This window comes from Manis pentadactyla, chromosome 14, assembly GCF_030020395.1.
Source record: "Manis pentadactyla isolate mManPen7 chromosome 14, mManPen7.hap1, whole genome shotgun sequence".
NCBI lineage: Eukaryota > Metazoa > Chordata > Mammalia > Pholidota > Manidae > Manis > Manis pentadactyla.
The window spans coordinates 39235868-39250207 of record NC_080032.1 but is presented as its reverse complement, the minus strand read 5'-3'; the positions used below and the strand labels follow the sequence as shown (position 1 = coordinate 39250207).

General features: G+C 38.7%; 1 protein-coding gene across 17 annotated transcripts in view; it reads left to right on the top strand.

Moving 5' to 3' along the window:
- The window catches only part of RBMS3 (RNA binding motif single stranded interacting protein 3), a 1308700-nt gene that overhangs the window by 808580 nt on the left and 485780 nt on the right, over positions 1-14340 (top strand). For all 17 annotated transcript variants that reach the window (XM_057491391.1, XM_057491386.1, XM_057491384.1 and 14 more), the window contains one exon: positions 13063-13121. In XM_057491391.1, the coding sequence (XP_057347374.1) occupies positions 13063-13121 (59 nt within the window). The remainder of the gene's footprint in view (positions 1-13062; positions 13122-14340) is intronic.

The following is a 14340-nucleotide window of genomic DNA, read 5'->3' as shown; positions in this document are numbered from 1 at the left end:
TAGGTGTTTCAAGAAAGCGTGAAAACAAAGTTTTGGGTTGTGATAGTATAGGCATTATATTACACTGAGAGCACTGAAGGAGCCTTGTAGCAGAGGTTAGAAACCATATATTCAAGCTTCATTAAAAAAGAGTTGATCTGATAAAAAGAATCCATAAGAAGACATGATAATCTTCTTGGCATGTGGGGAGCAGCTGAATATTTTTCATGCACTTTCCCATTAGCTCACGACCTTCCCAAGTGGTACAGTCTAAAAAAAGTATCCTAGGTGTGTTCTTTTTTATGTAAAACATTTTCCCTGGTGGAATGAAAGGAATGCACCCAGGGGGTGTGTATACATGTACACCTACAGTCATATTGGGAAGGTTTAAAGCAAATGAACCAGCAGTCACTGATAATTGAGTTGCGATAGCATTGCATGAATTTTGCAACCTACTCACTTTCATAATTATGTTTTTCAGAATCTATTTATAACATCAGCCTGAATTTTCTGACCATTAGTTTCATGATTGATTGATCATCACCCTGGCAACTACTGTTTTGGAGTAGCTCTGATAAACTGATCATTAAGCTAGGATGCTCAACATACAGATTTTTATTCAGTCTTCTCATTTACCTGGGGTGGTAGTTATATATATTTTGTATATAATTTAAAAAGTACTACAGATAATACAGAGAATCTGTAAGGCAAATAATGTTCACATAGGTAATTGGATTGCACCATTGATTTATGTTATGAAATACTTGAATATCTAGTGCACAGTGGTCTTCCTGATGTAGTTCCATAAGGACTAAATCTTTTGGGGTTGTAACAGCAGCTTTATCCAATATCCTTCTCAAAATGTAATGCAAAGAGATTGATGTATTGACAAAAATGACTGTCCTTATCCACTTAGGTACTTTGTTTTATACATTTTTGGAGTTCAGGATAAGAGGATTAGTTTAAATTAAAGTTGGTCTTGATTTTCACCATCTCAGCTTTTTGTATGTGTGAACTTTAAGAAAAAATGAAAATTACCTTCATAGAACTACTTCTTTCTACCATATGTGGTTTTTGTCTAATTTTCCATTGTGAGTCCTGATTCTTTTAAATGAAGCAGTAGCATTCTTGTATTACTTAATCACAGAAATGCATTTTTAAGTGCTACCAAGCTCAGAAAGATTCCACAGACAACTCAAGACTACCCTTCTTTTACAGACAAATCTCCCTCGAAAATACATCATCTAGTTCTTTGCATTAGCCACTTCCTCATACAAATAGTGAAAACTGTGTGTCCATTAAAAAGCTTAGAGCAGCTCCTATACTACATGGAATTCCTCTTCAGTATTTTATGTTAACTTATTTCTAGAGTGTCTTTGCAGATTTAAAATATTATAATGCCATAAAACATTTTACAATAAAGATTTAAAAATATTTCTTACTTTGGCTCTTCAGTGAGGTTACAGCTTACTATCTTTTGAATGAAATGAAATAAATTTGCTCAATATAAGATATAAAAAAGTAATGTATCATTTCCAGAAGGATATGCACTTTGCAGCATTGCAAAGTGGGAGGTATCTTTGCCTGGTATACTCAAGTCCCTTTGCCATTCTGATTTTCTTGTCTGGTGTTAGGGGCCTGATAGATATATCCACTCACTCATTCATTCCTCCAACAAATGCTTACTGAGTCCTGTGTGCATGGCCAGGGTCATGAAATAAATAAGACCTCTGCCCTACCCTTGAAGTACTCATCGTCAATATTTGATTAGGGAAAGGTGTATACAGTCTAACTTAATACAGCATTGCTAAAATATTGTACTCCTGCCATAAATACATTGATGATACAATGCACTGGCTAATAAAGAAATGCTCTGCGCCCAGGTGGAGCATCACTAGAACTGAAATTAGCTGCCTGGGGAAGTGAGAAAAGGCATCAGAGAGGAGATGCCAGCTGGGCTGGGATGAGGAGGATGATGTAGTGATAAAGAAAATGTAGGAGGAAATTAGAATAAAGCTCAGTGACTTATATCAGAATTGGGAAGTTCTATTTTAGTATTAACAGCACAATCACTAGAATGCTTTAAGAACCTGATTTTTGCCTTGGTACTGGGGGCAACAGTGGAAGCCAAGCATGTGCTCTGAACAGCTGAATCCACTGCTCCTGGAATATGGGTCTCCACATGGCTACATGTGCTGCTGATGACATTTACTCCTATTGCGATCGAGGCAGTAGACCATGTCAACTTTTTCAGAATCCAGGGTTTGATGTCTTACCCAAACAGCAAAGGTACATTCTGCCACCCAGCTATGTTTTCCATTATGCATTCGGTTGATGCTAGAGTCACAGCTGTACAAGCATGTGCTACATGTTGTGAAGTCAGAAGCTTCTTTAATCAATGTATTTCCTTAGAAGTGAGTTCTAATCATCGATGATGAATGTCCAGCTATACTATTTCCCATGAATATTGGTCATCGTTCTGCCTTTTATGGGAGTGGTCATGTCTAACATCTGCAAAATATTTGAAACTGTTTTGTGGCCAGAGGACTGACTTTTATCTGGTGGTGTTCACAATGCAGTAAGGGTAATGTGCTATCAAGGACAGAGGAGGATTTTGTGGCCAATCACACCTGAGTTGAGATGTAAGTTATGTAATCATTAGCTGTGTCAACTTAGGCAAGTAACTAATATAACTAACTTTAATTTTTCATCTTAAAAAAATGAGAATAATAACATCCTCTTATTAGGTAGTTGTGAGAATTTGGAATAAAATATCTAATGCACTCTATATAGTGCTTGGCACATAGGAGGTGCTCAGTTAATGGTATATACTTATGTGTTTGTATATAAACATAGCCCAATCATTTGTAAGTGTTCCTGAGCTGAAAAAAGTCATCAGGTCCATAAAAATTACTTAAAAATCAATGCATTTTCATAGAGGTTTATAATACACCAAACTTTATTCTGGGTACTTTAGGGATGATCAAAGAAGTAAGAAACATTATCTGGACCCCTGAAAAATCAAGGTTTGGTTGGAGAGACAATCTCATGAGGAACAAAAATGTCATAAAACAATAATAATAATAACAGTAGTGCTAGATGATTTAATTCAGGCTATGAACACAATAGCTATTCATATTTGGGAGTTATAGCCTGTGGACAAGGAAGTCAGAACATGCAGTTTACCCTTGAAGGACCCTAATTGCTTAGAGAAGGGAAGGACGGAAGACATCAATTCCAACATCACAAATTGGCAGTCTTCAGGCTCAGTCTGCCTAGAAGAGATATTTGGCCTTCACATTGATTTATAAAAATTCTAGGCCAACTTTAAAAATTGGGAAATATCACTTAAAAATCCAGACTTCTTTAAAAAAAAATCATAAAGTCTGGCAACACTGGGGTCATATTCCTTCACGGTAACAATGCCAGAGATGAAAAGCCGATGCCCCTCCAGCTGCAGCTTCAGTCTGTCATAGTCTCCACCCTGTACGCAGTGTACCACCTGGCCAGTTTCTCCCCCAGACGTGTTTCCAGAGAAGGGAAAAAGCGGAATATGGTGAGCTCAACTTTGTTGTGACACTTGAGATGACCACTCAGCCTCCTAGGGGAAAAATCTAGTAACTCTACTTGAAGACCTTGGACTGAGGTTTGAGGGTGAAGCAGATCCAGAGAAGGAAATACGGGAATGAAACACAGGGAAATAGAAATTCCAAGCCTGATAATGAACGAGGGAGATCTCTATTGCAAAGGTTCCTTAGTGTGGTTCTTGGACCAGATGCATCAGCCTCACCTGAGAAATTTTGTTGACATTCAAAGTCTGTGCCTGATCCCAGGAAATATGAACCAGAAACTCTGAAGCTGAGGCCATCCAGGAGGTCTGGATGCATGATGTTTCTGAGAATTACCTGTCTAATGGGTACTGTAACACCACAGCACAAGAGGGATGGTGAGGCACACCTGCTTTTAGGAACTTGGAGGAAGAGATGGGGTGTCTTGCCAATGGGTTTCAGCCCCGGGCAAGTTCGCTATGGATTCAATGTGAATAAAGAAATTGACAGCAAAACGTTCTTTGGGGTGAAAGGGTTTATTACCCTGCTTGTTCTCCGGCAGTAGGTTGAGCACTAGCGCCTCTGCCTTTGCCCAGAGTACTGGGCCGAGCTCTCTACTCTCTATATAGCACAATAATAGCTTATTGCCTAAAGGTGTGGAAATGGTAGCTTAGCAACAGTCCAGTTATATCATCAGGTGGTTAAGTTCAGTAAGGATCCTGGCCATAGGAACCCCAACTTCCCCACACAGGGCAAATGAAGGAAATAAATGAATAACTCTGCAAAGAAGGAAGATAAAAACCAGGTCAGGGTAATGCATAGGACCCAAGGGAAGAATGTTTGGAGAAGAAGGTATTCAAGAGGGTCAGATGATAGTGAGAAGTCAAGGATGATTATTTTACTTATTAAGAAGTTTTTTGTTGATTTTCAAAGTTTTGTTCCGACAGTTCCGACATACAGAAGCCACTATTTAGGAGTTCAGTAGAAATTGGGTGATAGAAGAATGAAGTAGGCTGAGCAGTACAATCATTCAAGAAAAATATGGCAGGGAAAGAAGAGAGAGAAACCTGATGATAGTACATAGAAGGAGGGGTGTGCAAAATGTTCAAGCACAGGCAGAGAGGAAAGAGCAGTGGCTCTGCAACACAAGGTAAAGTATCAGAAAAACGTACGTAATATATAATGAAAGAAAGGCCCAGACATAGAAGGGGTGAATGGGAACTGGAGGAGAGAAAAGGAGCAGGGGCTTTCGGTTAGAGATAGAAGGGTGGTGGCAGGAGGCACGTGAGCTGAGAGGCAGCATATTGAAGTGGCGGCAGACCGTGCTCTCCAAAGTCAGATTCCTGGGATTAGATCTGCTTTTGCTACTTGCTAGTCATGTGACCTTGGGGGTTAAGGTGTGTTAGGGTCCTCATCTGTAAAATACAGCTGGTAAGAGTGCCTACCTCATGGCGTTGCTGGGATGATAAACAAGAGCAAGTGTACATAGAGAGCCTGGGACATGGCTGGCCCACAGGAAGTGTTATGTTAAGTGTGTCAGCTTAATAATACAAATGGGGTTGGAGCTTAGAAAGGTTTTCAAGGGGAGGCCTGTGAATACCTGACAGGTGGTTTTGCTTCTGATACAAGAGGCGCTTAAAAATCTCCCAAATCTAAGAAGCACTTACATGAGAACTTGAGAGGTGGTAGGACAGGACTGGGCTCTTGAGAATAGAATGGTCCAGGGGTGGGGGACCCTTCATAGTCAACCGTACATGAATAAACTAGGAGTTGACTGAAATGAGCACCGAGGAGTGCCAGGGTTCAAAATGTGGTAGACCAAGTTCAATGACTTGTTGGTTGATGCCCAGGGCAGGACAAAATAAAGAATGGTTGGGTCTGGGGGATGGAACTGGAGAGGTGGATAGCATGGGAGGCTAAGAGGCAAAAGCATGAAGGATGGTAGTGGAGGCAACATCAGAGTGGCCGAGCCTGGGGAACAGGCTAAGCCAGTATTTCCATACTGCCAGGAGGAGACTGGGTGCATGATGAAGCAGTGGTGAATTGGCTTGGAGTACAAATGAGAAGCTGGACAAGAGCTAAAACACGTGCTTGCTTCCTAAGAGGGCCTCCACAACTATTAAGCTGGGATGTGCCGGCTCTATCAGTCAAGAGATATTATTATCCAAGTTATTCAGTTTTATGTCGTACAGTAAGTGTATAGGTAATAAGGCATAGGCAGGATTTTGTAAGCGAATGGAAGGGATGTTGACATGTCACACACTGACTAGGGGTGTTAACACACACCATTGTATTTCATCTTTACAGCCACTGTAAAAAGCAGGACTTAGTTATCACATAATACAGGTCAGGAAACTGAGGTGCCAAGGGGTTGAATAATTTGTTCCACATCATGTGGGTAGTAGAGCTCAGATTCAAGTCCATATGCATGGATTCTGAAGCCTGTTCTCTTTCCACATTAGCAGACTTTATATTAAAGGCTGTTAAACATGCTGAAATGTGCTATGATCAGTTTTAGAAAGCCCCCAAAAGGATGTGATTTGCCCTCCCTTTTGCAGGGAAATCCCTTTCTCACAAGCTTTCACTAAGGTAGCGGGCTCTACCCTAATTATATAGCATAAAATATAACCGAAGTGTTAGTACTTCTAAAAACCAGTAACTTGGCAATTTTTCTTTTGTTTTAGAATTTGAAAGTCCTTTTTGGTATGAAATATCTGTTGCAAGTTTACATCCATTTCGAATTAAAGATATAGTGAAGACACAAATCAATGAGTAGTTATTATCTGCCTGCAGGATTTCTCCCTGTATGAAGCACTCTAACTAAATCACACCACTAACTAGCACCCAGTTCTTTCAGGTGAAGGAAGAGTTACATAGATATTGCCCCTGTGTTTTCCTTGCACCGCCTTTCTAAGAAGTATCAAAAAAAAAATTCAAAGCAGCTATACTTGAGTGATAAATTGGGATTATACTGACTAAATGAAAAATATTATTAAGCAAAAACTGTGTGAAAAAGTTACAGTCTGCCTTTTGCAGTATGGACTATCATTTGAACAAAAGCAAATGTTTGCTGTTTTGAAAGTAGTTTTCCATGTCTGTGGAAAACTCCTTCAGTCTGTGGAGTCTTGCAGATAAACCACACGTTTCCCTGTGTGTGTGTTTTTCTCTTCACGTGGTGGTGCTCGAAGTACTGTCAGCTGTATCAATCAATATCACCTGAGATCTTGTTAAAAATGCAAATTCTTCAGGCCCAACTTGTACTTACTGAGTAAGTATTTCTGGGAAGAGGACCCAGCAATCTGTGTTAATAAGCCCTCCAAGAGATTCTGGTGCACATTAAAGTCTGAGAACCACTGTTGATCAGATTGCACATGTGGCATTACAGCCCTGGGATCCTGGTGAACCTCTTTGTAGCATGAAAACAGTCATGTAAGTAGTAATACACTGGTCTAAAAAAGAAACTTCTTCAGAATTGTTTTTCTTTCTCCTAAGAAGCATAAAAAGCATTTCTGATTGTCCAAATGTTGTCCCTTCTTCAAACGGTTTCTCTTCCTAGAAGGTTTCTTCAATTCTCCCAGCTGGAATCCCTTATTTGATGTTCTTTGTAATGTGTGATCCCCAAGTTGTAAGTTAATAAGTGACATTTTGTGTTGTGCCATAGACTTGTGAAATTGACTTGGTGTGGCTCCATTATGCAAGAGTTTAATTATTTCTGGGGGTGGAAAAAGAATGCCCGGATGACAAGCCAAGAACCAGGTTCTAGATCCTAAGTTGTCTGCTCTGGGGGATCTGTGTTACTTCTGGCCTCTGTTATCACACACAAATGCTGGATGACAAAAAGTTTGGAGGTGTCAGGTGAGAGCTTGGTGGGACCAGCTGCAGAATTACTGAGCAAAGCATTTAAAGGAGTGTTGTCTGGGTATTCTCACTGTGTTCCCTTCCCAAAAACTCACCAAACCTTGGATAAGAGACTATTGTATTAGTATGTTAGGGCTGCTATAACAAAATACCACAGACTGGGTGGCTTAAACAACAGAGATGTATTTTCACACAGTCCTGGAGATTAGAAGAATGCAATCAAGGGGTCTGTAGGGTTGTTCTCTTCTTGCCTTGTAGGTGGCTGCCCTCTCCCTGTGTCCTCACACAGTCTTTTCTCTATACCTAGTATGGTCTTAGGGTGTAAGGAGATCAGTCCTATTAGACTAGGGCCCACCCATATGGCCTTGATTTACCTTAATTACCTCTGTCCAGATACGGTTACATGCTGAAGTAGTAGAGGTTAAACTTCCAACACATGGATTTTGAGGGGACACAATTCAGCCCTGGACAGTTATTCCTGGCTTTGACCACTTGATTGTAGATTGAACTTGTTAATGCTTTACAGTATGAATGGTTTAGGACTTCTCTTGTAATTGGAGCCTGGCCGAAGTGGTCCATGAAAGGGACCCACATTCCTACTGGGTCCCTAACCCGTAGATGTCCTCTGCTAGCATCCCACATGCAGAGAATGGGCGAGCCATCTGCAAGTCAGCAAGCGACCACGTCTGCACAAAAAAGGAAGTTTCATCCACTAAATAAATGTAATACATTTTTCCAGTCTGGTATCAATATAGAAGGCATGTGAAAAATGAATTAGCTGGGAGTTAATTGACTGTGGAGACTCTATTTTCAGTCTCTGACTGTATTTTTTAAATTAATATACACAGTGGGTGATTCAGCCAAAGGATTTAAAAATAAATTCTTTATAGAAAGATCCTACCAATTTGATGTCTTCATAATTCATGAAGAGTAGACCCATAATAGCTCTATTTTCTCCTCAACTTTGGAAAATAAAAGATGCTGTTAGTTCAGATTAGGCTTGTATGTGGAGTTATTGAGTGTATCAGCCAACATAGCTGGACTCAGATGCTGTTTCAGAATAAGAATAAATGCCAGAAATAATTGACTATGTATTTAAAAAATTAAATGTAAAACTCAAATTGACACGTCAGGGTGAATGTATTTTTACAAGTTGATGGGCAACACATGAATTTACAGAACTCAGTTACAAAAACTCAAAATGTAAGTACATAGTGATTATAGATAGGCTACTGTTTTACAGAGTATCAGGCATGTTTTACAGTATATAAAGAGAATGCTACTTCAGACCTGGCTGTTTTTGGAGGATGTCAGAGCATTCAGGATAGTTGTGGAATATATCGTTATGATACAGAGTGACATATTTGTATGTCAAAAGACATCTTAGCCATGTTGTATGTGGGGCTTCTCCATTTGCCTAGAGATGGTACTGAACACCCAGATGTAAGGAATGGTGGTATAAAATGTGTTCATTCATTTATCTGTTCCCCCGCAGCAGTTGAAACCCCCAAGGAAGTCGACTGTAGATAATATTTTATCTCTTCTAACTGTAGGAATGAGGGCAGAGAAACGTGAATTGGATTTGTCTGAAAGCTTCCGGAGCCAGGAGGCACCCACAGCCAGAGCACAGGTTTCTATTTCCAGGCTTCATCCAGTTATTTGGTCTCATGTTTTTCCCCAGTATCAGATTTTTTGATTTCCATTCATGGGGGGGCCTAAAGAAAAACTTGTATTGACACTTAAGGTGGTGAACTAAACTCAAAGAAGGCGAAGAGTAAACAAGTGAGGTGATGTAGGCTTGGGAATACATTTTATCTCAGAAATATTTCTTTTTCTTCAGAGTGTGTGGCAAAAGGGTATCTTTAGTTTGTACACCAGTTTTTAGTCTATTAGTGCACTTTGTCAAAACATCAGGAAGAGGGATTTGATGTAATTCTTCACAGGTCTGTTATATTGGTGGTTTTGTGTTTATGGTGGTTTGGATCTGTTTTTAAAAAGCCTAAACTTCATTTACCGACATCAGTTGTTGACTTTGCAGCATGGAGAATATAGCACCAGTCATGCAGAACGCACCTGTGTGTCATTGTGAGAGTTCAGACATGAATTGGAACCAGTGGCCCATTAAACACCTTTTCTTGTTATTTAAAGCATATTCTAACTTTGTAAAATAATTATTAATACAGAATATTGTTAACTGTGCCCAGGAATGAAATTCCTGTAACTCTAGTCAGAGTAGAAGCTGAATCAGGTACTCAGCATTGTGTGTCACTGTTTTGTGATTCTCTGTTATTGGGAAGTCTTGCTTAGAGTGTAATTAATAAGGAAGTCAGGAAATAGCATAATTTGCTTTTGCTGTGTGTGTGAGATTTTCCATTTAAAGTACTATTGTAATGCTTTCTGGGAAATAACATTCTTTTCTATTTTCTGTAAAAAAATGATAGCCATTTTATACATACTACATTTCCTAAAGGAGAGTGCATCCTTGTGATATTGATATGGTAAGACAATACGCACACCATGGGTTAAAAGTCCCGTTGTGATGAAGGGGGGAGCCTAGTAAACATAATGTCCTTCATGTAATTGTAGATTAATGGTACCAAAATAAAATTTTTAAAAAAGTCCCATTGTGAGATGTAATTCATTATGAGACACACTAATTTTAAGTTCCTCTTTAAAAGACAGAGCTAAATTTCAATTTAGAAGGTATTTATATAAAAATTTCAGAAGTAGCCCTAGAACCAATTAAGAAGGATTTTTGTCTTAAGGGTTTGTGTGAGAAGGTTAAAAATGTTCTACGTTCTTTTTCTTCCTCGGTTTTTACTTCTCCTATACTGTGCTTTGTGTGGAAAACCAAGTTTCAGCAAATCTTCTATTTCTTCTCTCTTTTTGTCTTTACGTCTAAGATACTTACAATTTTGCAAATGTTTGCTTGCCTCCTGTAACTCAAACCTAGCAAACGCTACTGTAGTTCATTGATATGATTATCAGTACCTTTAACCAGTGTTGACTGAAAAAACAGTTCATATTATCATTTTACTGGTTATTCTCCTAAGAAAGAAACTCCTGGGATGAAACAGTGCTTCAAAGAGAGGCTATATGTATTTATTGTCGGGGGAGGATGGGGTGATGGGGAATTTTGGATGGAGTGGGCTTTGCATAATAATAATAGGCATGAGGTAAGAGACATTTCTGTAGTATAAACAAACCAGAAAAGCTTAAAGCCAGTGGGTATGTGTGAAACTAAGTACAGTGAGAACATAGTTGATGAAATCCCTAATATTAAAAATAACAGTATAAATTGTAAATATAAATGATCCTTTTAGCAAATCACTTTACCTGCCAAATTTCTTAGTGGAAGATTTTGACACTCTAAATAGTAATGTTTTAAACTACTATTTGGAAGAGAACCTTTGGACCCCCTTCTAATTCTTACCTACCTCAGAGAATGCCGAGGACTGGAGACATTCTGATATAGCAGATAACAGGAAGAGAGTAATTTTTAAAAGGACTAATACTTAATGGGCATTTACCCTCTACCAGCCACTGTTACCAGCATTTTAGGTAAGCCCCGTTTAACCCTCACAACAACACTATGAGGCAGAGACTATTGTCATCATTTTATGTATTTATAAATAGATGCATATGATTTTAAATAAATCATTATCTAAATCAATATTTAAAATAAACTTATATTATTACAGATAATGAAGTGATGCAAAGAGCACAGACAACTTACTTAGCCAATGAACTCTACTCAGGCTGACTTGAGATTTTGTGTCTTGGCAGTTTGCTGCCACAATGTATCTTTTAACTACAGTGCTCCATTGCCCTGGAGTCCAATACCTGGATTCCCAAAGACCTGAAGTTTGATTGAACTAGAAAATTTGATATATGCAGCTTCTCTGTTTTAGAGGCAACATGATATAACAGTTAACTTAAATACTGGACCAAACTTAGGCATCCCATATTCAAGTCCTTGCTATAACCTTCACAAATTATGTAATTTTGATCAAGGTGCCAATCTTTTAGACCATATGTTCTTTATCTACAAAATAGTAAGAGACACTGTCAGCCCTAACCCTTTGTGATTTAGTTACCTGGAGGGTTATAGTTAAAATGGTGCAGAAAAGGGAGTGATATCAAGGATGTAAGCAGCTGAAACATCAGGGTTATGCTGGCAAAATGTGTTCAATTCAGTATTGGACAACTCCAGCCCAGTTCTGGCTGATTTTAACAAGGGATGAGCTTGCAATGTGACTGGTAGCAATTGTCCCAGAGCCCTTCATCTGATTACACACAAATACTTTTGTTCCTATTGTGACCTGTCAATAGCTCAGATCCTATGGGAATCATTTGCAATGTAAAAGGTGGTATCATTTTCATGATGACAATAATCCCATCAGTTTCTAGAGGACCTTCAGTCCATCTTTGGTCAAAAGATGTGGGGGTGGGAGGGAAAGAGGCAAAGGTATTTTCAGTACTATGCTATTATCTACACTAGCCTTTTAATAAGTGATCATCAAAATGCTCCACAGAATCAATGATATAGTAAAAGGTGATTGCAAATGCAAAAGAAACATTAATGTTCAGGAACCAAGTTCATTAATACAGGGAATGTTTAATATTTGTCATATATTTTTCCACTGCTTAGGAACCCAGAATTAGAAGAAACTTGCCACATATTTTGGGACCATAGCTGAAATCTTGGGAAGACTATGAGTTGTTAATAAACTTGGCACTTAACCTGGCATTACAACTTCTCCATGTTATTATTGTTGATACAGAAGCATTCTTCATGGAATCCTAAAGGACAGGGTTTTAGGAATCGTTTTAGACAGACCCACAATTTATACCTCAGACAGTAGGCTCACGTAAATTGAGTTTCATTTTCCATATTACTCATCTTTTAAAAGATAAAACCTAGACTAGGTCTTCTGCAGGAGATGGTAAAATAATGAATACATTTATGATGTATACAGATATTTATGGTAGAAACTTTGTTGCAGATAAAGTAACATTGGTAACCTGCTATAAATATTATTTATCGCAAACATTTAGTGAGCTTCTATTAACTATGTAGCCAGGCATTGAAAATACAGAATGCAGCCCTTATCCTCAATTAACTTATAGTATATTTTCAGTAGCAAAAATTGTCTTACTTATCTTTGGAGCACTGCTAGAGAATCTCAATATTTCCACTTAGCCTGCTCCCAAATCCTGAAAGGTGATTATTACATTCTCATTTTTACAGATGAAAAAATTGGCTTGGAGGGGTTTGCTAAATGGCTCAGGGTCACAGCACGAGGTAAGCACAGAGCTGAACGTGAGCCCCGTTCAACCTGGTGCCAAGGTCTGTGGTTTTTTCCATGAATCTACACAGTGTGATTTACTTTGATCACAATCAAACGCAATCCCCTTTCAGCCACCTCTGACAGCCTGACAGGTTTATTTTTGAAGGCTCAACCCAGTGATTACGTAGGGAAGCACATTCTCGAGTTATAAAGAGGAACTGGTGAAAAGAGATCATCCAGGTGTGAAATGGGAGTTCAGAGTTTGTTTTCTTGTTTTTTTTCCTGTTCAACTGTGTGTGCACTGATGTTCATTAAGGTGGTTTAAGTGTCTTCATTGGGCTACAATAACATGGATTTTTTTCTCTCTCTCTCTCTCTCTCTTTCAGGTATGGAAAAATTGTATCCACAAAGGCAATTCTTGACAAAAACACAAATCAATGCAAAGGTATGTGAACTGTACTCAGGGCACCTGTGCCCTGAGCTCTTGCCTATGCTCGTGAATTGATGGCTCCTCCAAAGTGTGGAGGTCCAGGCACCGGCTGCCTAGTGACTCAATGTACAGTAGGTGGCAAACCTCTTTAGTCCTGCCGAGGCTTTGATGAGTTGCATTTCTAGTAGCATTGTTCATTAATTTTTTTCATTAACAAACAAAATGAAAATCACAAATCAGAACAAGTTTCAAATTGCTTCAGCATAAAGCTAAATTACCTCTTAACAACTCTGGGTTGTCTGATTTGAATGATATCATCAGTGATGCAAATTGATTTCCTATGTAAGAATGAGGAACTCTGGGGAAAACTTTCACAGGCAAAACATGGTTTAACTTTCTGTTTTTTAAATCTTTACCAACATTTGCTGATGAGGAATGAATGTAGTGATGGGCCCATTGTGTCTAAGCTTCAGCTGTACGCATCTCACGGGATCTCAGACTTGGTATTTTATTAAGCTTCCTTTATTTATTTATTTGTTTGTTGTTTGTTTTTGTTCCTGGAAATACTCCTGAAGTTATTTGACTGTATCCATGGTTCATGTTTCTCATGTCTGGGAATCACATGCACTTTTAAAGGTTGCATTAACTTATTTATGAAATCTATATTGCACTGTTTGCATGACTCTGTTCTTACTGGAAAATTGGAATGCTTCTTGTAACAAATGTTATTTGTTGTTCCTTTAATCCAGTCTTTTTTTGTGTTATGGACATTAAGAAGTATGGTAGAGCCAATACTATTCTAAACACTGCCCCTATTTTACATATAAATATAATGTGCACAAGTTTTAGGAGCAGGTATCCCATGGCCTCTTTGGATAACAGTAGGCAGATTCAATTAAGCAAAAAAAAAAAAGCAGTCCATGTCTCCTATACACCCACAAATGCACTAGGCATTTGGGTTCTACAGGACAGAAAATAAGACATGGTTTCCGTCATCTAATAGTTCATAGTTGAAAAGGAAACCAAAAAGGCAAGAAATTAACCTTAGTATAATTATTAGGATCAGTGTATCAGCCTAATGTATGTGAGAGTGTAACAGACATATCTGTGATGGGGTGTCCAAAAAATACTAGGGGGAGGAGACTATGGAGATGACTTTTTATGGATTTATGGGATGAGGTTTATAAAGGCAAGGCAGAACGGCTGGGCTTGGGAGAGCCTGGTGTGCAGGGAC